The 27026-nt window shown below is 47.2% G+C and overlaps 1 protein-coding gene across 3 annotated transcripts; it reads right to left on the bottom strand.

Annotated features, from left to right (window-relative positions):
• Positions 1-1368: 1368 nt before the first annotated feature.
• Positions 1369-25930, bottom strand: LOC130402218 (rho GTPase-activating protein 40). 3 transcript variants are annotated; one of them, XM_056606360.1, is made up of 15 exons: positions 25769-25930; positions 15716-15987; positions 14697-14923; positions 13426-13498; positions 12468-12610; positions 10624-10789; positions 9325-9416; positions 8781-8858; positions 8046-8205; positions 6721-6803; positions 5774-5983; positions 5495-5638; positions 4725-4903; positions 4139-4194; positions 1369-3352 (listed from the first exon to the last, which is right to left on the bottom strand). In XM_056606360.1, the coding sequence occupies exons 2-15, from the start codon at positions 15966-15968 to the stop codon at positions 3246-3248; spliced, it is 1971 nt and encodes a 656-aa protein (XP_056462335.1). In that variant the 5' UTR covers positions 15969-15987; positions 25769-25930; the 3' UTR covers positions 1369-3245. The 3 variants fall into 3 exon arrangements, with proteins under 3 accessions (XP_056462335.1, XP_056462334.1, XP_056462333.1); XM_056606359.1 differs by lacking the exon at positions 25769-25930 and adding an exon at positions 20866-20950; XM_056606358.1 differs by lacking the exon at positions 25769-25930 and adding an exon at positions 18371-19532.
• Positions 25931-27026: the final 1096 nt, after the last annotated feature.

Consider the following 27026-nt stretch of genomic DNA (forward strand, 5'->3'; position numbering starts at 1 on the left):
ATTTCTGGTCTGTGATTAGCGCATCACACACGAAAGGTATTTGGGGTCGCTAATAGCCAAACATCAGATATCAGTTACCTGGGGGGGAAATAAACATCTCCCTAACAGCAGTGTAGGCTATTCTGCCATTCCATGTCACAAGTTAATCCCCATTCAAGGGAAAATAAAATAAACCAGGACATGCCCGTTTCTCCTCCGTCAGGAGCCCGGGAGCGGCGTGCCTCTGAGTGCAGGCCGTAATTAGCTGTGAATGGAACTCACGCGGCTGATTGGCGGAGAGAACTCAGGGGTCAGGCGTTCTGCGGGCGCGCGCTCAGACAAAGCGGCTGATTGCTATTCATCCATTGATTACAGTCATTTAGATCTACAGCCCGCTGAAGGAGCCTTCGCCTGTCCCGGTGTCTGGCTCACTGGTGTTCTAGTATTATAGAGAATAAAATAACATGAACACAATCTAGAAAATATAAGATTGAGTCATCGTCTGTCACTTCTGTACAAAAAAGACTGAGGTTAGATGTGGACATAATGCATCATAAATTGTTTTTTAATAGCCATTCCTTTTGGACTGGAACAATTAAATAAGGTTGCAATACATATTTGGAAATATATATTGGCAATAATTTAAACAAAATACAAAAAAAGATGTCACCAAAATAGGTACACAAATAAATACTTGCCTACAATTTCTGTTAGCTACTGGCCATTGAAATAAACTTGAGGCATTGGAAACAATGCCAGGCTGTATACCTTTCTCTACCATCAAACACATATCCACAATATAACCTATTCCTTATACACATTATGTAGCACTGTTTCACTGATATCAACCATATTCGATATTCTGCCCTGGAGAATGAAGAATCACATCAGGCTCACAAACAGAAACCGGATCTGACTCAGCAACACACACCCTGTGGGTCACACCTATTCAATCACCCCCTCTGTACATAGTTCACATGAAGGTTTGTGTCTGCTCACACTGGACGTGTGCGCGTGTGTGTGCGCGTGCGTGGTGTGTGTGGTGTGCGCAGGTTCCATGGTGGTGTAGTATACAGTGACACGTTGCTGAAGCCCTCTTGGGGGGAGGGGGGGGGCTTCAGAAGGTGACCTAGTTCACTTGATTATTGTCAGCAGAAGGCAGCAGAAGAGTCTCCATCATCAGCCGTGCTTTGTGCCGGGGCACTGAACTGTGCCTTGGACCCTGGGACGGCCCGATTGGACTTGTGTAATGAAGCTCGACACACACACACACACACACACACACATACACACACACATACTCCGACACACATGCACACACTCACAAGCACACTCTCTCCCCCCCCCCCTCCCCACACACACACACACACACACACACACAAACACCCACACACACAAACAGAGGCGAACCAACACGCACACACACAAACACACGCTTGCACACCCACACACATACTTTCACACTCACACGTACATTATCACCCTCACACATACATGCATGAACAACCCCCCAAATACACACACAAAAAATCACACACACACACACACACACACACACACACACACATAGGCAGTGTGGTGTGCAGGAGGGCCAGTAGAATTTATAACAGCCATTTATTACCTTCTCCTTTATCTGCAGCGTTGTGCGGGTGCAGGCACCGCGACAGCGTCATTATGGGCCATTATGGGAGGGGGACGGACGGGAGATGGAAGCCAGGGAGGGTGATGGATGCGGCCAAGCCCGGCCTGTCATTACGCCACCTATCGAGTTTCACACTCGCTCGCTTACTCACAAAATGGCGGCGGGCAGGCGCCGCCGCACCCTTCCCCACCGCAACATGGCTCCCATCTGGACTAATAAGTGACAAGGCGCACGAGTCGTTTCCTGCATTCGATTGCTTTTCTCTCGAACGGCGTCCTGTGTGTGCGTGTGTGTGTGCGTGTGCGCGCGCGCGCGCGTGTGTATGTTATGAGCATGGAAGAAATACAATCAGAGGCGATACAGTGAAATGAGCCACAACAGCCAGTATGTCTATTTCAACGTTCATTCAAGATGGAGTTGAGCAAGAACAAGCAATATTTACAAGTGAAATGTGATTAGTTAAGGAGTACTGCTAGTTGTTTGGATGAAATACAATACACTGGTGAGAGAGAGACAAGTTGGAAGCAAACAAAAACGAATAACATACATGTAAGGGAACATTCTCATTATGATATTGACACGACCCCCAAGCTACTGAGGGACACAACTCTGTGGTCGTCCTAAAGTTACTCATCATGAATACAATACATTCAGCAATACAGACGCAACAACCACAACATCATCATCATCATCATCATCATCATCATCACATCCTTAATATAAATAATCACTTCGACAAGAGTCGCTTCGGGAACTCGACATTGTAAAAAAAAAACAACAACACATAAAAATGAGACAGAAGGCTGGAGACCGGCTCCGCTCTCTGTCCCTGTCCACTCCCTTTTTTTTTTTTTTACAGAGTACAAAAAGGTGCCGTTGAGGATGAGACACTAAGGCCTTCGGTACGAAGGCGTTTTAAGAAAAGAAAAAAGAAAGTCTGTTGTTTTCTCCGCACATGTTCATTGGTTTTGATAATGGCAGTGAAGGAGCAGGACTCCCCCCTCCTCCCTGGAAGCAGAGGAAACCGACGAATGAGGGATCTACACCGGCTTTCCACTGATATGAACAAACACTTTTGGTGGGGGGGGGGGGGGGGGGTGACAGGCCGGACACACAGGGAAAATGGTTCCACTTTGGGCCGCTGCGTCCTCCGTGATGGCATGCAGCCGCTTGCCGCTCCTCGCTCGGGGAGCTTCAGGGCCCCATCTGTTCTCTCTCGTGGTCGGGGTCTGTCGCCCCCAGAGCATCGCTGCCATGCCAAATGGTCGCTTTCCTCTCCCCTTCCCCTTCCCCCTCCCCTCCCCTCCGGCTCCCGATTGGAAGTCCTGAGTCACGTGACCAAACCTGGCTGCTACTGCTGCAGTGCGACGCCGCAGTAACGCGGGGGGGAAAGTAACGGCGGAGGGAGGGCGGAGGAGGGCGATGTGGGGGTATGGTGAGGGGCGTGGTGGGCGGGACTACTATACAACCATTCGTATCCCCCCGGCCCCCCCTCCCCCGTCTGTGTCTCGGCCCGGAGAAAGTCATAAAACAGGGGGTCCCTGTCCTGCGATGGGGTGGGTGATGGATTGGGTGACGGTGTGGATGGGTGGGGAGCGTGGTGGGTGGGGGGGGGGGGGTGCCATCACAGCCCTCTGCTTGCGTTGGGCCTCATCTTGATCACCCACTCTCCTGCAGGGTTGCTGTTGTAAAGGTCCAGAAGGTGTGTGTTGGGGTCCACACAGTGCTCACCTACGCGCGCACACACACACACACACGCGCACACGCACACACACACATCAAAAAAGCAAGACAGGACGGAAGTTGAGCAAACATTAGAGGGAATGTCAAAAAAACTAAATCATGTTTCTAGGTTCTAGCACGAGGCAGAATTGTTAACAGCAAAGATGATCTCTAGAGCAACAAACCCAACCTTTTTTGTCCTCCATAGCCCTCATCAGTAAGGCTCAGGTAGGATTCACTGACACCAAACTACCGGTTATCCGTCACTAATATAACACTGCTTCTTGTATCTTCTAGTACTGCTGAACTGATCGACAACAATCTTTGAGATATGTCAAGCTAAATCGGAATCTCACAGAACCTCTTGGATACGTACACGCCTGCTTGAGAATCCAATCCAACATGCCCCTTATCGTAATATTATGAAGAAAAAAACAACATAATCTGGACTGAAAACATGGGATACGAAGCTATTCATTTCTTGCCTCCCCCTGCACAAAGGTAAACTTGAATCAAACTATGTGACAGCTAACCGACAGGTGTCCACTGTTCGGTACATCTGTGCAGCCAGCCCGCTGCCCAGGCACGCAGCTCTACATGTGTGCGATGAGAATTTGTCTGCTCGGATAGCTGCAGATGCCCTGCCTGGATCTCTCTCTCACTCTCTGGCGCTTCACGCCATCAGTTCAATGCGTACGCCCTCATTAGCCCAGCGAGCAGAAAGACATGCACATTTTACCCACTCTCCACTCAGATTAGGAGAGGGACTTTGATGTTTGCGTGGTTTCTACCTACCAATGTTCCCCCCAACTTCATAGATGGCACAGTCCGGATAGACCGTGGAGCCGTTCCTATGGAGAGGGGATTTTAGGATTATTATTATTATCATGCTCATATTTTGGTAATCATTTTTTGGTAATTGTTTTGGTCAGGCATGCTTTGTTAGGGTCATTACATATACAATCATACAACAATAATCAATGCATGTTTGTTCACTCCTTAGTGTTTGTCACGCTAGGAAGTACCACTGACGATTTAGCAAAAAGGTTATCTCCTCGAATGTACCCTTTTGGAGATGGATTGACTTGATTCATGATAGTGCAGCATTTAAGGTTTCACCATTTTGTGGCGTTTTGTAGTGAAATGTGAGCGTACAAATCTGGGTCAACATTTAGTGCACTACTTAATACCCATAATGCACTCTAATCTAGTCCCTAACCGCTAGATTTCCGGGGGATTATTAGTGCCTGAATTCCCCCTAAACTCATTCCCCTATACTTAAACACTGTAGCAATAGTGTACTATAGTGTTCACCATGCAGGAAATGAGGAATAAGGGAACGAGTGCCCCACATGTTGACCGTATATAGAGCCCTCCTTACCGCCGTAGCTTGCCCTTGCTCTTGTCGGGGCTGCGGAGGAACTGCCTGTGGAACTGGGCCAGCAGGTCCGAGGCCCTGGAGGTGACGGTGACCTGGACCTCCATGGTGCTGCTCACCAGGTCTCCAACCTGCACCTTCACCGTCCGGCACGGCTGCACCACCGCACCAACACAAGGGCTCTACGTCAAGCCCAGTCGTACGCATCGTGGAAACGCAATCAATTGGGATGCTTTACAAATTTACTCTAGCGGAAAATGGTGTCAGGATTTTGTGCGGATGCAAGTTCTTAGAAAATGATTAAATAAAACAATAATCGCTTTCTATGCTTTTTCATGCTATATTATAGAGTGAGATCAAGATGAATGTATGGAAGACAAAGGGGAGGACATGCAGCAAAAGAGCAGGAGCAGGATCAAACCAAGGTCGCTGCGTTCATGACTGAGCCTGTATGGTACACGCTCTACCCGCTGAGCCACCAGGGTGACCCAAATAATCTCTTTCTTAAATATAGTCTTCGTCATCATAACAGAATTATTCTGGATGAATCTGGGATAAGCCATGAGACATAGTGTACAGACTGGGGGACAGACCTCGGAGGTGTCCTTCTGGGGGGAACTAGGACATAGGACATAGTGTACAGACCTCTGAGGTGTCCTTCTGGGTGGAACTAGGACATAGGACATAGTGTACAGACTGGGGGACAGACCTCAGAGGTGTTCTTCTGGGGGGAACTAGGACATAGGACATAGTGTACAGACTAGGGGACAGACCTCGGAGGTGTTCTTCTCGGGCTTGTCTCTGGTGTCCGTGTGGATCTTCCTCAGCAGGTTCTTGATGCGGCGGTCGTAGAACTGGTAGCGGCGGTTGCTGTTCTCGTTCAGCTTGCGCACCTGGCTCATCAGGAAGTTGGGAATCTGAGGTCAGAGAAACAGCGCGTAAGCGGGCGGACGTGGGCTCCCGTTCCATTCGACACCATGTCACCGAGGGGCCGCCACTGTCGGACTGCGTCCCGCCTCCCCCCCCCGGCCCCCAGGGGGGGCACCACTGACCGTCCAGAGCAGGTCCTGGTAGCGGATCAGCAGCCTCATGATGTCGGCCGCCTTCTCGGCGTGGCCCTTCTCGGCGCCGCCGTCCGTCAGCCGGCTGGGCACGGCCTTGTGCAGGAACAGGTTGGGCGCCATGATGGTGGCCACCGCCCACAGGGTCATCCGGTTCCTCCTCTCCCTCGACACCACCTTGCTGAGGAACTCCAGCAGAGCCTGGGGGGGGAGAGAGAGAGAGAGAGAGAGAGAGAGAGAGAGAGAGAGAGAGAGAGAGAGAGAGAGAGAGAGAGAGACAGAGAGACAGAGAGAGAGAGAGAGAGACAGAGAGACAGAGAGACAGAGACAGAGACAGAGAGAGAGAGAGAGAGAGAGAGAGAGAGAGAGAGAGAGAGAGAGAGACAGAGAGAGAGAGAGAGAGACAGAGACAGAGACAGAGAGAGAGAGAGAGACAGAGAGAGAGAGAGAGAGAGAGAGAGACAGAGAGAGAGAGAGACAGACAGAGAGACAGACAGACAGACAGACAGACAGACAGACAGACAGACAGACAGACAGACAGACAGACAGACAGACAGACAGACAGACAGACAGAGGGAGAGAGAGAGAGAGACAGAGAGACAGACAGACAGACAGACAGACAGAGAGAGAGAGAGAGAGAGAGAGAGAGAGACAAAGGAGAGAGGGGAGATGGTGAAGTCACGGAAGCAGAGCACGGATATGCAGAACGACAGCACCACATGGAAGTAGTCATGCAAGCATGCCGGTGCGTGTGTGCGTGCAGGCGTGCGTACAGGGCCCGCGGGCCTTCAAACGCACAGATTGGCCAGACACACACACCGTGTTTGTGTTTATGTGTATGCGATTGTGAGTGTGAGTGTGAGTGTGAGTGTGAGGGTAAGGGTGAGGGGGTGTGTGTGTGTGTGTGTGTGTGTGTGTATGTGTGTGTGTGTATATACCTTGAGTGTGTTCCTGTTGGGCTCTGGCAGCAGCAGGATCAGCAGGTTCAACATGTGGAGCTTCTGTTTCAGCTCTGTAATGTCTGCAGGGAAAGAAGAGGAGAACATATATATTAATAAGAGATTGTGAGTGTACACACACCCCCACACACACAGACACACACACCGTCATACACAGTACTCATTTCCTCTCGGTTTGCCCCCAGAATAATAGGATGTGTAAAAGATTAATGGCATTGTGACAGCCGGCCATTAGGTTTTTGTTAGCGTATGTCTTGGTGCTCATACACATCATTCATCACCAGCAACCAAAACACACTCATTTCCCACCCCGCATGCACCACAGCCCTACATCTAACCCTGTAGTACACTGCCTTTGTTCCAGAGACTCACTTTTAAGTTCAAGTCGTTGAACCTTTTGGGTTGGACACAACGCTGCAGAAGAATCGGGTTATCAGCCCAATACATCTTAATGGAGGATCATCTTAGTGAGAGACACGGAGATAAGCTAAGGATAGGTGGGGCATCGCAGTGAACGTTAACGACACAGACTCCCTCCATTCGAGAGAGTAGGGAGTGGCTGAGCAGAGCCTAGGAGGAGGAGGAGGAGGAGGAGGAGGAGGAGGAGGAGGAAGAGGAGGAGGAGGAGGTGGAGGAGGAGGAGGGGGAGGAGGAGGGATGGGGGAGGAGGAGGAGGAGGATGAGGAGGAGGAGGACGTGTCGATGTGATTGTTGTGTGGTTGATTAGCCACAGATGAAGTGCCCAGGCTGGGATGAGTAGGGTCTTAATGAAGGACACTCCTTTGACGAGATGGTCTTCTCAAAAGACACAGAACATTTCCATTGTGTATGGCGACTCTCTAATGTCTAATCAACGGGTTTTATTAAAAATACTTGGATGCATTACAATTTTTTGAATGTTTACCAGTTGAACTCAAATAATAAATAAAGACCAACAAAAACAATGCCCCTAGGTATTGATAACACTATACCAAAGGAAAATAGATAAAACCACAGATAACACCATTTATATATATTGATTATTCCACTGTTTTGTGTACACGGGACGACAAATTTCAATCTCCATTAAAGAACAATATCCATCTCTCTCTATTTCACATAGCGGCCATATTGGGTCCTTGGTGGGCAAACCTCCTCTCCCCCTCACACTGTGATCACACTGTGATCACACTGTGATCAACAGCCAATAGGCAACCAGCCGGGGCCTGGGGGGGCCGGGGCCTGGGGGGCGCCTGGGCCTGGGGGGCGCCTGGGCCTGGGGGGCGCCTGGGCCTGGGGGACGGGGCCGGGGCCCTGCGACTCACCTCTGACGGCGCTGAAGGTGTTGAGGTGCTCAGCGGTGAGCAGCGGCGACGGAAGCTCCCGGATGAACTTCTTGAGCAGGGCAGCGGCGTCGTTGGGGCTGACCTCGTCCCAGTCCACCCCCCCGGAGTAGAAGGTGGTCTCCAGGGTCTGCTGCAGCAGCTTGGGGAGGAGAGGGAGAGGAGACACACGTCAGCATGTTGCTCATGGTGCTCACACCCCCAGGCTGAGGCTTTTTGAAAGTATGCCTCTTCTGACGTCGCAGTTGGGCGTGTCCACCTCGATGTGTACAGTTTAGATGAGTAACGTTGGCTACAGTCCACTGGGTAGGCTGGTAGACTGATCTATAGGTGGACACGCCCACTTGTGATGTCAGAAGAGGCAGAATTTCTCCCCAGCTTGTAACGGCTTATCACACTCACGCCTGGTGGTATTATATGTCACCTACAAAGAACCCGTGAAGGTAGTCGATTGAAGGGACATGTGATCAGGTTTAAGATGTATACACACCCTCCTGTATACTGCTGATGTTTGCTGATTATGTTTGAGAGACCAAACACATGTTCAGACAATTTTGGTAAATAACCAACTAGCAAGTACATTCATTTTACTTTGTAGTTCATTGATTTGACAGTCCCTGCTAGATTCAAAGGCACAACTACTACTACTACTACTAATACTACAACTGCTACTGCTATTGCTACGTCATGTTTCATAGAGAGGGACAGTTGGGTCACCTTGATTCTGGACTGAGAGCCGGGTACCCGCAGAATGCCCTCAGACTCGACCCCTTTCTTCTCCAGGAACGACAGTAACTGCAGAAACCAATAGAAACAAATTCAATGACATAAGGAATGAGGAACAAGCAAAGGAGCTGGAAAGAGTCATTTGATTTGCCGGGTGATATGTAGCGCTTGGCTGCCCCCGCTGGTGGTACCTGGTAACTGATACCACAGCCAGGGTGTGGCCCAGATGCAGACATTACAATGAATTCTGGTAAGCCGTCCAACAAAACAATGAATATGTTGTGGGAAAGAACATAGATGTTGGAGGTATTAACTAGATAAATAATGTATACTGAAGCTAACCACATTAAGATCAAATCAAATCAAAAAATAAATGCAATAATTAGGAGAAAGACCGTTTGGTTCTATTTAATTCCTGCTTTCATATGACTCATTCTCCGACCACTTATGATATGCTCGGGCTGCAATGCAACATGAGCTCTCCAAATTATCACAGCAAAACGGTGACTTGAGCGAGCGGGTGATTGGTGCTCACCGCCTGCAGGAGGAGAGGTGTGGTGGTGCTGGGCTTGACTCTCTGGTCGTTCTCCAGTAGCGTTGCCAGGGGCACTCCGAACAGAGCGCTCTCTGAGGAGGGAAAAACGGTGGGCTGTTATAACTGTCAACCTTACTTTCACCTTCAACACTCCCTCTGCCTGATCGTATATTCGTCTGTACTAACAGGGCTCAACACTGCCCTCTGGTGGCCACAATAATGTGTGCACGAGTGTATCTTTGTGGTTAGTGGGTGTGTAGCTGGTGTTATACATTCTGCATGGATTGATGTTTTATATAGGTTTTAAATTGCTGTTCAAAGTTATGTGCTTCTGTTTGTGTGTGTGTGTGTGTGTGTGTGGGGGTTTAACTATGTGTGTGTGTGTATTAGTCTGTTTTGTCTGTGTCTTTTCTGTGTATGTGAGTGTACGTCTGTCTTTTATGTTTGTGTGTGTGCGTCTTTTTTTTTTATGTGTGTGTGTGTGTGTGTGTGCACTGTGTGTGTGCTCCTGTGTGTGTAAGTCAATGTAAGGGTAACTGTGTGTTTTTTTGTGTGTGTGTTTGTCTTGTCTGTGTCTTTTGTGTACGTGGGTGAATGTCTGTCTTTTTTGTGTCTTTTGTGTCTGTGTGTGTGTTTGTCTGTGTGCTCCTGTGTGAGTAGGTTACTGTGAGGGTAACTGTGTGTGTGTGTGTGTGTGGGTGAGTCTGTCTTTTCTGTGTCTTTTGTGTAGGGAGGTGTATGTCTTTCTTTTTGTGTTTGTGTGCTTACGTGTGTTTTGTGTACGTGTTTGTGTGTGCTTGTGTGTGTTTGTGCGTCTCGCGTGTGCTCCTGTGTGCGTGGTCAATGTGAGGATAGCTATGTGTGTGTGTGTCTGTCTTGTCTGTTACTTTGTGTACATGGGTGTATGTGTCTTTTGTGTGTGTGTGTGTGTGTGTGTGTGTGTGTGTGTGTGTGTGTGTGTGTGTGTGTGTGTGTGTGTGTGTGTGTGTGTGTGTGTGTGTGTCTGTTTGTTTGTGTTTGTGCTCCTGGGTCGATATGAGGGTAACTATATGCGAGTGTGTGACTGTGTGTGTGTGTCTGTCTTGTCTCCATCTTTTGTGTATGTGCCTGTATGTCTGTCTTTTTTGTGTCTTTTGAGCATGTCTATTGTTTTGTGTGTGTGTGTGTGCGTGCATTCGTGCGCGTGTGTATGAGTGCACGTGTGTGGATGTGTGCACGTGTGACTTTTGTGTATATTTGTGAATGTGTGTGCGTGTGTGCATGCCTGTGAGCGGGTGTCTACTCCGGTCCGCAGCCTACCTGCCATCTTCCTTTTGGACATCTTCTGCCTCTTGACCTCCAGCTCCAGCAGGTCGCTGAGCGCCGTCATGTCGATGAGCGCCAGCTGACGCACCTTCTTCAGGTCCCCCGGGGACAGGTCCTGCACCCGGGTCACGCCCAGGCGGCACTGGGGGCAGACCACCCTCTGAGAGGCCGAGAGGGAGAGAGAGAGAGAGAGATGGACAGAGGGAGCTTCAGATGACCGTCCTTTACAGCTGGAATGGAATGTGGAGTTTGCAGCAATGGGACACACAACGCTTTGAGACTGAAGCCCAGAGCACGCGGCCGTGTCGGGACGGACGCACAATCATTTTTCTAAAAGTTTGTTCCAGAATTGAGTCCTGTACGAAAGTGGTCAGAGAAATACAGACCTGGTGCATATAATACACTATAACAGAGCTTAAAGAGAGAAACAGGGTGCGCAGAGAGAGAGGGTAGGAGAAGAGAGAAACACATGTACCTCTCTCTCTCTCTCTCTCTCTCTCTCTCTCTCTCTCTCTCTCTCTCTCTCTCTCTCTCTCTCTCTCTCTCTCTCTCTCTCTCTCTCTCTCTCTCTCTCTCTCTCTCTCTCTCTCTCTCTCTCTCTCTCTCTCTCTCTCTCTCTCTCTCTCTCTCTCACTTTCTACCCCTCTTCCCCTCTGCCCCTCTGCCCCTCTGCCCCTCTTCCCCTCTTGCCCCATACCTCTATCTCTAAGGGAGAAACAACTTCATGGACTTGGACATGGAGGGAAGAGAAATGGAGAAAGAGAGAGAGACATATAGTGAGAAATCAAGATGGACAAGGTAATGGAATAAGTCAGGGAGGGGGGACAAAATGATGGACATTTGGATGTTCCATATTCCATATTTGAATAAAGAGAAGAAGAAAATGTAGGATATAACTTTAAGGAAGAGAACAGAGCTAGGGAGATGAATCCACACCACATTTGGAAAGTGTTTTTACACCCCTGATTTACGGCATGTACATTTTCTCCTGTCGAGACGCTATCTCACTATGAAATGTGTTCAAACCTAAATGACACACACACACACACACACACACACACACACACACACACACACACACACACACACACACACACACACACACACACACACACACACACACACACACACACACATGCCATTGTGCTGAGCTAAGAGCCCTCATTCATCTCCTCTGTTTATCCCTGTTATCTAACAAACAACAGCCAGCTCATTAGAACTGGATTAAATCATAAAGTATGTGTGCTCATTACAGACGGGCCATAAAACTATGAACACACACAAGGCTGTAATACGCCCAAAAACAATGCTGTAATCCAAACACATTGTACGAATATTCTGAATAAAGGTCCCGTTCTTATACTTGAAAGTTCATTCTCAGAATAGTAACCAAGACATAATTTGAGTCAAATCCAAACGTGAATGTTAAAAGTAGCCCACTATATGTCACATTATTTTGTTGCAACATTTCATACGTTTTCCTGTTCCCCATGGATTCTCTGCATAATAACAGTGACACTCAATAGCAATTCCATTGTCCTTAAATGGTAAATAGAAGCTCTCCAAACCTGGAAGACCAGATGTGAGTGTATGTGTAGGGAGAGAGAGAGAGAGAGAGAGAGAGAGAGAGAGAGAGAGAGAGAGAGAGAGAGAGAGAGAGAGAGAGAGAGAGAGAGAGAGAGAGAGAGAGAGAGAGAGAGAGAGAGAGAGAGAGAGAGAGAGAGAGAGAGAGTGAGAGAGAGAGAGAGAGAGAGAGAGAGAGAGAGAGAGAGAGAGAGAGAGAGAGAGAGAGAGATACATGTCTGGGAGAGTGTGGGAGAGTGTGTGAGTGGCCTTACAGGCAGGGTTCCTTCTTCTTTCCTGCTGTTGCTCTGGGGGAGCTTGGCCTGCTTCAGGAAAATGGCTGCCTGATCACAGTAGGCCACATCCGTGATGAAGATCTCCTCCTTCAGACCACTCTGCTGCTGCTCTGTACGAACCACTGTTTGCGCGCACACACAACCACACACACACACACACACACACACACACACACACACACACACACACACACACACACACACACACACACACACACACACACACACACACACACACACACACACACTATATATTAGTTCCAATTCATGTCCTGGATTGCATTGAATTGTTTCACTGTTGTAGCAGCTTTCAGTGTGTGTATGTCCGTGTGAATGTGGGTATCTGACAGGGAAGCTACGGCATCTATCAGATGTGCCATAGGCAGGAGCCAAACTGGTTTCCAAATAATTTTTTTCAACTGTTTTAGGTTCTCTAGAATTTCAGCAATGTTTCCGTCAATTAACTTAATCAGATTTGTCAGCCGATGGAAAATTCTCCCTCTAGCCATTACATAATACAAATACCTTATAACCGAGTGTACATTTGGACAAACTTTCCCAAGTTATTTATTTATAAAAATATGGATTATGGCAATTGTTGAGCTGTGACACCTTGAGTGTTTCTGGTTTTGTGTTTAATACTTCCCACTAACCATGACCAAAAGCTCCTAACAATAACCTTGTTCACAAAGGACAGGTATCGTAAACCTAGAACTATAAACAGTAACCATGTTCAGTGGCATCTTTATCTCATCATAATCGATATCAATGTGAACCAGTGATGGATCCATCATTATCGGTAGGCCTGAGCTGGACAGGCAAAGATCATTACCATCTAGCCAATCACAATCACACCACATCTGATCTGCTGTTCATCTGACTGGCTGAGACTTCTTAGAGGCGATCCTTGTTTGGCTGTTTTACTGTGAGCTCTCACCTGACAGCGGTGATTTGGCCACGGACGCCATGTTGTCTTGAGCTCGGCCTTCACCGTGCTGGGACCCAAACGTCTAGCGAAGGAGCACAAATAAAAATGTACACATATAAAACCCGATATTCTAAACACACACAGGAACCCCATAAAATATGGAGCAACAACAACAAACACAAATCAAAAAACAACTGTGAACCAGGTATTGTTTGAAATCATACTTAGAAACAACCTTTTATTTTACCACTGGGAATACAGGTCAGAGTTTATCGATATCAAACAACATATTTTTTCGTTCCCATTGACAGAGTGCCGATAGCAATCAGAGGACGGTGGCTCCCCCTCAGTGGGCTGCTCAGATGGACCGGACAAAGCATGGCATTTACACCAGAAAGCCCTCTTTGTCCCCGTGAGTCAACGGCCACAGATGGAACATGACAGGTGAGGCCACACACACACACACACACACAGACACACACACACACACACACACACACACACACACACACACACACACACACACACACATACACACACACACACACACACACACACACACACACACACACACACACACACACCCACACACACACAAACAGACACACACACACACACACACAAACACACACACACACACACAAACACACACACACCGGTCGACGGCGACAGCATTTCCGGGACCTGCCGACAACTAGCACCATGGGAATGGACTGCTAAACGTGGTGTCGTTCTACTGAAACGACACCGCTGACCACCAGGGGAATAGACCACTCCACTGTGTCCTTGAACTACTATCCCCCAATTACCAAAGGCCTGCCCCCTGGGAGGCTGACGGGTGTTAGTAGATACGTGTTACACTGTGTCTAGATGTAGATTATGGGCGTACATCTGATATCTAGCACTATGACGGTAAGCTGTTTGTAGTAGCGATGCCGTTGATGGTATCATTGGTATCCCGTAACCGTCAGATAACAGGGATTAAATGGACTATCTTGCAGCTAAAGCAGGTTCTTGCACAGAATCAAAACACATTTCTAATCATTTTAATGATTCATGAAAGTATTAGAAGCATGTGAAGATGTTTCTGTTCCAACAAGGAAACTAATTATGAAAACAAACTGCTTTAAAGAATCTATCTTATAAGCAACAACCTGAAAAAAGCCCCAAGGTAAAGCTTAATAAACCTTTTCATAAAGCAATGCATAAAGTTCTCCATGAAGCTCTTCATAAAGCTCTTCATAGTGCTCCTGATAAAGCTCATATGAAAGGTGTGGTACCTGAGTGATGGGGGAGTTGAAGATGTCCCGAACGTCCCGGGGCGGGGGCTTGTTCCTCTTGCGGAGGGACAGCGTGTAGGAGTCCAGCCGGCGCTGGACGGCCTCGGCCTGCGTGCGCGTCAGCGTCGACAGCAGCACGGCGTTCTCCACATCCTCCGCAGCACCCTCGCTCACCAGCAGGTTGGACAGACCAGCATCAGCCAGCCACTGCTCTTCCTGCTCCCCCTCTGAACACACACACACACACACACACACACACACACACACACACACACACACACACACACACACACATAGATACACATACAAAGTGACACACAAAGACACACATACACATACACACAGAGACACACACACACACACACACACACAGACACACACCCACACACACAATCACACACACACACACACACACACACACACACACACACACACACACACACACACACACACACACACACACACACACACACACACACACACACACACACACACACACACACACACACGCCACACAGAGGCATTTATGAGTATGCACAGAGGCACAAGTATTCTAAACGAATGCAGACACATACGTAGGTTCAACGCTTCATGGGCAGCAACAGAGACGACTGTGGGCGCACATTACATTAAGCATGGCATGCATACACACACACACACACACACACATGAACACACAACAAAAATACACCATATACTCATAAATGATATGGTATAATGTACACAAGGCAAGATACCACTGGTGAATAATTAGCCTAATACCATCACGCATATGAGTGAATGCACACTATTGCCCTGTCGCACAGCCTTCATAACACTGGCCGATAAACAGACTAAATTATTCAGCCTCACTGGCATGGCAGCAGAGGCTAATCTTGTCCATCCGCACGCATGGCTTCCCCTTCACCGTTCCCATTCAGACCCCTCCAACAGGACAAGGCTGGTTCCCCACGCCACAAGCTAACCGCTAAGCGTAGGAAAGGAGCCATACGACCAGGTGGCGCTCTGCTCGCTCTCACCTTCCGACTGTCTGGAGTCCCGCCTGGCACGCTCTTCCAGCTCCGCCTCGTAGCCACTCCCCTGGCGAATGGTCTCCACCTCGCTCCAAAAGGAGTCCAGACACAGCTTGTCCGGCAGCTCCTGCTGCTCTTGATGCTGCTGCTGCTGCTGCTGCTCGGTTGCCGACGGCGATGAGCTCTCCTCCCGTGGGTGCAGTGTGTGCTCAGAGGCGGTCGGGTCCTGTGTGCTGCTGGCCCAGGGCTCCCGGTTCATCTCGGAGGGGCAGGGATCTCTGTCGGGAACAATACACACACACACACACACACACACACACACACACACACACACACACACACACACACACACACACACACACACACACACACACACACACACACACACACACACACACACACACACATACACACACACACACACACACACACACACACACACACACATAAACACATGTGCAACGTGAGTAATCACACACACACAGACACAGGTACTAACACACACTCAAAATGATATCAAACCCATGCACAGGAAATTAAGCAAATGAAATCTAACATACACATACACACTTGAGCACTGAAGAAAAGGCTGAAGATGAGGCCGGCGCAGACTGATAGAATGCAAAAAAAAAGAGGCAAGTCCAGGTTGAAGGAGAGACAAAAGGAGTGGGACGGAGGGAGGGATGATGCGAGGAGAGGGAAACGGAGAAGGCGACTGTGCACACAAAGAGGGGGGCGTCTTTTGTTCGTGCAAAATGCGTCCGGGAGGCAATAGTACCATCTCTAACCACTAGATGGCACTGCCTTACTGTAAACATGCTGTATTACCAAGGGCGTCACACACGCCCTCAGTCCGCAGACAAGAAGAATGTATAGCGCAACGACCGTGACTGATGTCATGCACAATGTAAACCGACTAAAACCAGTCGTTAAACTAAGCCGTTTTCATGTTATTATAACCAACGTCACTGAAGCCGTAACTCTGGTAGCGCCTTTCATCCGTGGCTCGGGTGGTCCATGTCCAGGGACAACAAAGAGACACATAGAGCCCAGCGGAGGACAGCGCGCTCAGACTCGACGGAGCCGCGGCTTGCGCCTCTACCAAGCTCCGGCCATAAGACGTGACCATGTGTGATGCTCTGCTAAGTGGACGTGTCACATTTTACGAGTCTGCATAATACATCTGCCTCGATGCGTTTGTGTGGTCTCTGCATTTTGCATTTCTAAGGCTCGCTTCTTGAGACACACCCCTTCTCACAACACCCCCCCGAATTCATAGTCGGCTCGTCTATGTTTGCGGAAGTATGCAATGAGATAATTGAAAGGGGTTCGTCCAAGAGGTTTTTGATCGCTAAATAAATCGTCTCATTGTATTTAGACATTGCAAGCCTCATTATAGATTGATGTGGGCCAACAATGTGTGGAATACATTGTCATATATAGCACATAACCCAGCAATAGGTACAGCATCATGCACCTTTTTTCTTGTACAACATCTGGCCTCCCCCAGCTGTAACAAGCCGAAACACCCTCCTGTGAGACTACCTGGGCATAGAAGACTCCATTGGCTCGACAAGACCACCATAAGCCCAGGCCCAGTCCTGCTGTTTTTGTGAACAGCACAACAGGCTGATGCAGCAGGACCCGGAGTGTTCACAGTAGGCTGCTGCTGGTTTTAAAGTTAGTAGAAATTAGCCAATAATGATTTGAAAACTAGAAGTATATAAACGATTTCCATTAGATTACTATTACTTCTCATATTAATACATATAACACTCATGTTTAGTTGTTTTTTTTACACATAAAACCAATTAATCTCACTATTCACTACTCATTGCGTGGAATAAACAAAATAAAATATTAATTCAACCCATCAAACACGTTTGACCTTAAGGTAAAGGATGAGGAAGTTCTCTAAGTCACATAGCTCTTGCATTTGTCTGGTTGGACATAGAGGAGAAGAAATTAGAGCTGAAAAGTTGAACAAACGGAAGGAGCAAATAAAACTAATCAGTCTCAAACCCCTGCGGGCATTATGTGTGTAAGGGAAGTGTTTGTAAAAGTGCTTCCCTGCCCCAGGTGTTGAAGTAGGTTTCTGTGTAACATATATATGAATATAGATAAATTATTTATTAATTTCTTATGACATATTGTGCTTGTAATTATACACATAAACATCTTGTAGGGGGAACAGTCGGAGGTCCTGGTTGCAAAAAAAGACCTTTATTTTTTCCATTCCTCAAAGTAATGAGAAGCTTTAAGAAACTCTGCACTTGATAAGCTACCCGTAGTTATTATATAGATGTGTGAAAGTGAACTGTAGCCTAGCAATAGATGCAATAGATAAAATTAAACTGCAAAAACAGAACAAGAGTCCCACTCAGCCTGGCTCTATACACCCTGTCACACAACATGTAGACAGCCGACCACGAGACCTCCGCAGAGCACAGAGCTGCGTGATCAATCGATGAATGATCACAGGGGGGAATCTATACACTTGGTTGCGTCACCCAATGAAGCAGCAATGCAAAACAGATTCAGAGAATGACATTCCAAACACTCCTACTACTTAATTGCTTCTCAGATAATGGGGTCCTCTCTGCACCAAACGGAAGGCTAGTTTCAATCAAAATCAAAAAACATTGCTATAAGCCTGTCTACCTGCTACGGTGCTTCAAGCTCTTGGGCGCGCGCGGACGACGGCCCCCACGCATCCGAAACCGATGGAGTCTGTTGAGAGCCAAGTGTGTGGCGGGAGCCACCGGCGCAGCTTCCCCACTAGCCATGGCAACTCAGGCTGGAGGGTCTATAGTCCAGCTGTAGTGCTGCTGCCGTATCCAAAGAGGTCCTCCTATACCTCCGCAGCTCCTGAGTACGTATGTGCACACGTTGGTGTGTGTGTGTGTAGGTGGGGGTCATAAGACCAACTGACACCCGATGAGGTTTTTCGTCGCTTCCTTCTGAACGGGTTCTTGAGTGCAGAGTGTCAGCAGAGCAAAGCTCTGATAGGAATGTGGGGCAAGAGGGAAGAGAAATGGGTCCGGGGAGGGGAGGAGGGAGGAGGAGGGGGGTGTGACCGCGAGCCATTAACACGTCATTCATACCTGTCCCCTCCCATGTTATCTGCCAGAAGATGACACACCCGGCCCTGAAAGTTATGGGCCCCCTAAAGCCTGTATCCCTTACATCTAGACGTAGCCCTCAATGGCCTCACACACCCTCTCCCAATCTTTGGGGGAGTGGGTACACTGAAATATGGAAATGAATGACATGTTTGCCATGCGCAACTGGTTGAAACCCAGCACTGTTAACCCTCTTCAGGCCTGATAGACATTAGGCACGGCTTGCATGACGCAGGCATTTTATACATGGGGGCCTCACAGCTGTTATGAATCTACTACAAGCAAGGTATGTTAGTATTTTTTTTGAGAAGAATGCAGATTCTGTTACACAAAATGACATCATCAGATGTTTCAAAGGATGACCTTTTGTCGCCTAATCCAAACGCCTCTGCAAACGCCAAACCAAACATTGTTCAACTGCTACTTTCTGTTACAGTTCAAGCAATGGCGTCGACACTGATTCACACCATATATGGGAATAGAATAGGAGTGGAGCAAAGTATGTCTACATAGACATACTTGTGGTTTAAGGCCTAGTGATACCTTGTACCTGAACCCGGCAGGAATTATTAGTTGGTAGTCACGTGTTGTTCCTTTTTTTTGCTGTATGACATGTGAGCAGTTAACAGAGAGAAAACGACAAAGTCCCATTGAGAAAAGAAAGGGAAAGAGCGAGACTAAAAGAGAGAGACAGGGAGAGAGAGAGAAAGAGAGAGAGAGAGAGAGAGAGAGAGAGAGAGAGAGAGAGAGAGAGAGAGAGAGAGAGAGAGAGAGAGAGAGAAATGGTCATGGAGAGGCTCTGGTTCCTCAAGTGAAACAGGCTTGTCAACAATACCACTGTTACTATGACCTAATCACAACTCCATTAAGCACCATCTGAATGTTGCTCTGCGATCCTAACTGGAATCCCACCATGCAATGTTTTTTTTCCAAACAACCAGATGCTGACCTGTATTGCAGTCTGTCTGTCTGTTTGTTTCTCTTACATTTGTAAAAAAAAAAAGGCTTAGTAGAGGAGCTTTGATGCCAGGGCTCTGTGCTGATTTAGAGTAGTCAAATACAGAACACACGATGGGATAGACTTAAAGAAAAAGTTATATAAAAGTAAACTATTTAACAAAAAATAACTGTGCTTCAAGCCAGAACAAATAATCACCTGGATGACCTAAATACATGCAATGTATTGGGTTACCTCTGCAGTCGGAGGAAGAATGAGGATGTGCCATGGTGGTTGGCCTTTGTCCTCATTTTCTTAAACTATAGGTGACAATAATTAAACCTGCCTTGCCTTGCCAAGATCATTAAATTGCCAGAAGGCTCGTGTTAATGCACCATTGTTGATACAAACGATGGAGGCTGCAAATGTCACAGTGGCGTGATTGGTTCTCTGTGAATAGGACGTACACACACAGTAACGCAAAAAAAATCAACAGGAAATGAAAGGCCGGCAGAAAAGAATGAAGGAGAAAGCCATGTCTTTAATTAATCACTACCTCAAGGGGAATAACAACACAAGTCAGCGTGGTCACGAACAGGCCTAATCCACCGGGCCAGCGCTGGTAAAGCCACGCTGGAACGCAACAATCTTTAATCCCTTTGTCAGAATTCCACTTTAAGCCTCTTAACTGGAGTATTTCCGAATAAAGTGTTGAATTACCATGCAGGTACAATGCTTATTCAAATGTCCTTGCATGAATACCTTAAAAGAGGCCAAATGTTTGTCCTGGAATTGGATATCATAAAATTCATGACTAATAGCCTATAATAAATCAACCTTTACAGTTTAAATATAAAAGTTTATAACCATTTCATCTCTCTCACAAATAATCTTTCAACTGAACACCAAAGCACACTGATCCCAGACTTCGGACCTAAAGCACCCGACCACCAGCACCACTACAAGCACCACCAGCACCACCACCAGCACCACCACAGGCACCACTACAAGCACCACCACCACCACCACCACCCGTCCCAGCAGCAGCAGCAGCAGCCCACTGTCTAGAGCTCCATCAGATCAGGGATTAATCCTACCTGCTCTTGGCCCGGCTGTTGGCTCTGCCCAAGAGAAGCTGCCGGGCCACCAGTCCGCTTCTCCGCCAAGGCATCCTGCCGCCGTTGAGCCCCCCCTCCCTCCCTCCCACCAACCTCCACCGCCTCTAACCACCACGAACACCACGACCACCGCCGCCTCTCAATAAAGAGAAGGGTCGACGCCGTATAGCGAGTAGGAAGCGGCGGGCGCTTGCTCCGTCCGTCCGTCCGTCAGGCAGTTCCCTTGCAGTCTCCTCGGTCCGCACAAACACATTGAACAAGGACACCGCTGCGTCACTGCAGCGTAGCGTTGCATCCTGGGGCAGGAAGGGAGCCTGAGGGCCAGGGGTATGTGTGGGTGTGTGTGGGTGTGTGTGTACATGCGAGCGGGGAGTGTGAGTGTTTGTGTGTGTATATGATTGTGTGTAGGAGTTGGGGGGAGGGGGGGGGGGGGTCAGAACAAGGCAACTGGCTAGATGGCTGACAGAGAGTTGGGGCGTAGGGCATGGAGGTATGAGCCTGTGACAGCTGCAGGGTGGGGGCCATAGCAGCTGCATTCGCCAGCCAGGCGAATGCCTTCACTGATTTACAAAATACAAAATACTAAATATAATTGCGCATGTTGTATTTATTTTCTCTATTCCATAACAAAACTTGACATTGCGTAACACCAAATAACAGCAGCGTAAACAACATCAAATTATGACTACATGACAGCTCGGACGACAAAGGATATCAGTTGACAAAATCGTAATGAGTAACTTAAGGGGATCGTCTATCTCACTGGGATCGATTTACCAGCAGATGATGGGACAGTAGAACACTATAGACTACGTCTGCATCTGACACCAAGATATAACTTCAATCCCACCCACTTACCACAAGCACCACCCTTTTTATCTTAGAATAACAGGACCCACAAGACTTCCTAAGTTCTATCATATCATGTGATACTGTGTGGTGTTGTTCTCAACTGCAGATCCTAAAAGGAGCTCAGTACTATGAGACCTTCTCAAGAGTAAAACTTATATTGTAGAATTCTAAATATTAAAAGAATATTAAATATCAAACCTTTGTTGAACTAGATATCGAAGCTGGATCCCAACTGGAATACTACAACACTGTGCTTTACCAAGCAGTGATGTCTATCAGATTGGTCAATCGTGTATAAAGCTTATAACACCTAATGACAAACAAGATCCCAGTTTCGGTATCATGAAGCACTGCCACGACACAGCAGGTTTAACTTCCTCACATGAACAGTTCTCTTAATCTTTAATTCATGATGTCCAGCCAAAGTAAATGAAAAGGAAATCCATCGCAGAACCCATGCAAATAGAGTTTGCTTCATCCTCTAGATACAATAACGGTATATCCACTTTCCTTCATTTCAAACATGTCGCCTAAATTAAAAAGGGAATGTTTGGTATGCACTACAGTATGGATACAACCATCACTGAAGGCTGCATCTCCAGCTTTAGCTCCAACAATGGGAAGGACCCAGGGCCTAGTGGACCATGTGCCTACACTGCTTGTCATGTGGAAGAATGATTATTTCCTCAATACGCAAGCATACACGTCACATGCAGAAGAAGCTTGTTATTAACGGTTGGACCTTTGAGCACAATACATTCCTGAGGCTAAGTGTGCCGTGTGCCGTGGCCAAGGGGCTGTTCCGTGCTGGAATACGGATGGCGTGGTCTGGACACACTAGCCAAACGTTCTAGACTTTAGTATGCAAATGAGCTCGGGCACGGGGCCGCGGCCCTAGTGTGAGTGGCCCCTTAAATGCAGAGAAATCCCGGTAGTGAAACGTATCGAAGGCAAAACTTAAATCAATCCTGCGTATGAGTTATATCGATCCTCCTCCTGGCCAGAAAGGGAGCTCGAGTTCATAATCACAATGTAAACCCTGCATAGACACCCTGACAATCAGCTGTCAAGATGTCCTTCTGCACCACTTTCGGCATCGCTGGCACGTCAAGTCTTTTCACCTTGAGATGCTTGTACATCAGAATGCATCATTGGATTTCTTGTTGGCAGAACTGACATTTGCTGACGCTTTGAGAGAGTTGTTGTAGTGTAAAGTCCTAAATAAACATATATACCATAACCTAGGCTAATCAAAACGTAATTTTGCCATGTCTCGTATGAGAAATGCTGTGGGAGTTAAATAATTCTTAATTATTTATTATTTATAGATTATTTATTTACCCATTTGCCTGAGTTGATTTTTTTACACCTAAAGGTCCTTTCTGCTTTCAACCCTTGTTGTCTTTGCACTCTGCATGTTCGCATTAGTTCCTCTTAAAGCAGAAGGTAGATAAACACACTACTAACAACCATTCATATCACAAGGATAATTACCCTAATGCGTTAACAGAATATGGATGTGGCTAAGTAGTATTCAATGTATGGAGTTATCAGGGCACTAGAGCTTAAATATTCCCCACACTGATATTTACAGATTTAATTACAATAATAAGCAGTCATATTGATTGTATTCCTAATCACCGCAATGCATGAGTGGCAAACCATTACAGGGGCATCAAACTGTCTTCATAAGGGAGGCGAGGGCATTAGACTGATACTGATGATGTGATGGAAAGGAGCAGAGTGCATGGTGTCCAGTACCCCAGCCACCTCTTGGTTCATCCACAGCCAGATCAATACAGACAAGGCAAACAGCAGGACTAAAACTCTCAGGACCATGCCTTTAGTCCACACCACTCCTCAGGCTCATCAGTCATTCTTCAGTATTTCCTCAGCTCTTCTCGTCTTAACCAAGCTAGTTATTCACTATCACTCTGTTGTTGGGCCAAAGTTGACTTATAGGCATCCCTGATCCAGATGGCCTCAACGCTATCTGCTCATTTCTGATAGGTATTGAAAAAAGAGAGGCATCGTCGGCAAATCATCTCTATATCTGAATACAAATATGAACCTTGGAGAGATCTTCAAGGGTGATTTGTAAGCAATCAATTCCTTTCCAGCAATCCTCAAATCCTCAGTACTGCCAAACCTCGGAAATTGTCCTGAGATCTGTGTCTATGTCTTTTATCCTTCAGTAAATCATAGCATGTCTCCAAGTGCCTCTCTCTGGTTCACAACTTACTAGAGTCTCTCTCTCTCTCTCTCTCTCTCTCTCTCTCTCTCTCTCTCTCTCTCTCTCTCTCTCTCTCTCTCTCTCTCTCTCTCTCTCTCTCTCTCTCTCTCTCTCTCTCTCTCTCTCTCTCTCTCTCTCTCTCTCTCTCTCTCTCGATCTCGACCCCATTTAGTCTAGGGAAAGACGGAGAACGTGATGGCATTTGATCCTACAGTTGGCTTGTGACAACCTTCTTGACCTCTTGGCCTACAAACACAGTATATCCCCTTCTTGGCCAGATTAAGAGGAGAAGAAGATGGCAGTGAGGTGAAGGTAGCTGTAGTAGTTAAGCCATTAGATCAGTGGTTTTATTGTATGGGTGTAATGTATGTGTTACACATAACAGGAAATCAAAACAAATTGAACACTTGATGGCTATAGCTATAGCAATCACCTGAGGACTTGTCATCAAGATGCTAGTCTAGACTTGACTACTCATCAGGTGGCTGAAATTAATTGTGCCGAAGTTTGTTGTGATGGAATGGAAATAGTACAGCCATACAACAACAAGCTTTAATAAAGTAGGGCATGAAAAGCCTGTTCTACCTACTCGCTACACATGATAACCCTCACATTCAGAACCAAGATGGCTCTTATTTGTGACTTGCAAACAGAAACATTCAAGGTGTAGATAAACATCAAATAAGACTCGCATTTTATCCCTCCTCCCCTCCTCACCTTTAATCATCCGTGCAATGGTGATTACGCAGCCACTCGTTGATTTATCAGATTTATGTGACAGGTAATGCACTGGGCACATACCTGTTTCTGAGAACACACACAGTGCACAGACACACAAACACGCGCATTGCAAAGGCACACACACACACACACTGACACACTGATACACACTGATACACACACACACACACACACACACACACACACACACACACACACACACACACACACACACACACACACACACACACACACACACACAGTAGGATCATGTCCAACTCAAAAGCAACAGGACGAGGCTATCTAAGCAGGTGAAGCAATAAATCTATCATATCTTCTTCAATGGCATTTCTTTAAACATTTCCAGTTCAAAGCTATCTAGATATTCCTGTGAAGCACGCCACTCACGCTAATCAATCATGATTGACACTTTTAATAAAAAAAGGCCACAGATCACTCTGGTCAAAGAAGATGTCAGTTGTAGCCTACAATTATTGGTGCTAGCAATATAAATCTTCTGAAATCCCCTCTCGCTAGATGGAGTTAAAATAGATAATATATAAAGCAGCTAGGCTTACCTAGGCCACTTGCTTAAACCCTGTCAGCAGGTGTCTCAATATTTCCCCATATCAAATTAGGCTAACAGTTCAAGCCATTAAATTCAGAAATTAAAACATTTACAAAAGTGAATTAAAAGTAAATTACAGCCAATTACAATTACAAATTGCGGCACGTAATCTCTAACCTCTGAATAAAGCTTTTATAACGGCAATGCTGTTAACTGGAGCCCGAAAAACAAGCTCTTTACCTTCAGTAGATGTGCTCTGCAGAGAGCAGCAGACCATAGCAACCGGTGCTGATACCCTAGCAACCCAAAACGCTTTCCTACTCGAAAATGAACAAAACAAACGAATCAAGTAAAATAAATGGCAGGCAGGCCCAATGATAATATCACTGTTTGAAAGCGAACGCACACATCGTAATCTGCAAACATGCATTGCTAATGTGTCTTTACACACCGCCCAATAAATGAATGGCTGAACACAAAGGAATCCGCTGCGCGCGACCGTTCCTTACCTGAGGAAATAGCATCGAGCCCCCAGAGGAACGAGGTTCCCTCGTTGAACAGGATCGAGGATCCCCCGAGCACGAAGATGACTCTGGAGCAGTGGCTAACAGTTTAGCGCCATGCAAAGTGACAACCGACAGATGGTCGGTGGGGGCTTGTCCTGCTCGGGGTTAGAGCCACGGCTGTAGTAGGCTATAGTGCCATCTACGTTATCCTCACCTTGGAGCTGCTGACGTCATGGCGCCGAGCATCACCACACCGAGATACGACGCGCCAGGGCGCTGTCATGCTGTTGGCGGGAGGCATGGCCTTTATTATTGTGCGTTGTCGCGCTACTCAGGTAGCGTTGAAGGTTGAAAAGAGGTTGGGGATAAGGTAAACAAGGTATCAACTTTGAATAGGTTAGGGCCGGGGGGAAACATACACGCGCACACACGCTCTCACACAATCACACGCGCCCACACACACACACACACACACACACACACACACACACACACACACACACACACGCACGCACGCACGCACGCACGCGCACACGCACACATCATTATACATATATAATGCTACCACATATTTTCCAGAAAATACATGTTTCTGAGAAGAAACATGAATGTACATTTAATTCCTGCTTAGTTGTGTGTTCTTCAGACAATCAAACTGGTTACCAACTGGCGCATATATCAGTGTCCACAGTGCGGAGGGAGAGGAGAGACAATTCCGAGGACAGATAACACGCTGTCACATCCTGTTTTTGTTTTCATTGTCTGCTTAGCTCTCTCTCTCTCTCACACTCTCTCTCTCTCTCTCTCTCTCTCTCTCTCTCTCTCTCTCTCTCTCTCTCTCTCTCTCTCTCTCTCTCTCTCTCTCTCTCTCTCTCTGTCACATACACTTCATACCAGATATGTGCAAGTGTATCTAGGTTGTGTGTGTGTGTGTGTGTGTGTGTGTGTGTGTGTGTGTGTGTGTGTGTGTGTGTGTGTGTGTGTGTGTGTGTGTGTGTGTGTGTGTGTGTGTGTGTGTGTCTGAGAGAGAGAAAGTGAGTGTTAGACAGAGAAAGGGGGACATAGAGAAAGAGCGTGTGTGAGAAAGAGATTAATGCATCAAGAAAAAGGAGCATAGCATGAGAGACAGAGAAAGAGAGAGAGAGAGAGAGAGAGAGAGAGAGAGAGAGAGAGAGAGAGAGAGAGAGAGAGAGAGAGAGAGAGAGAGAGAGAGAGAGAGAGAGAGAGAGAGAGAGAGAGAGAGAGAGAGAGGGCAGTGGGC

The sequence above is a fragment of the Gadus chalcogrammus genome, chromosome 13 (assembly GCF_026213295.1).
Source record: "Gadus chalcogrammus isolate NIFS_2021 chromosome 13, NIFS_Gcha_1.0, whole genome shotgun sequence".
NCBI classification, from domain to species: Eukaryota; Metazoa; Chordata; class Actinopteri; order Gadiformes; family Gadidae; genus Gadus; species Gadus chalcogrammus.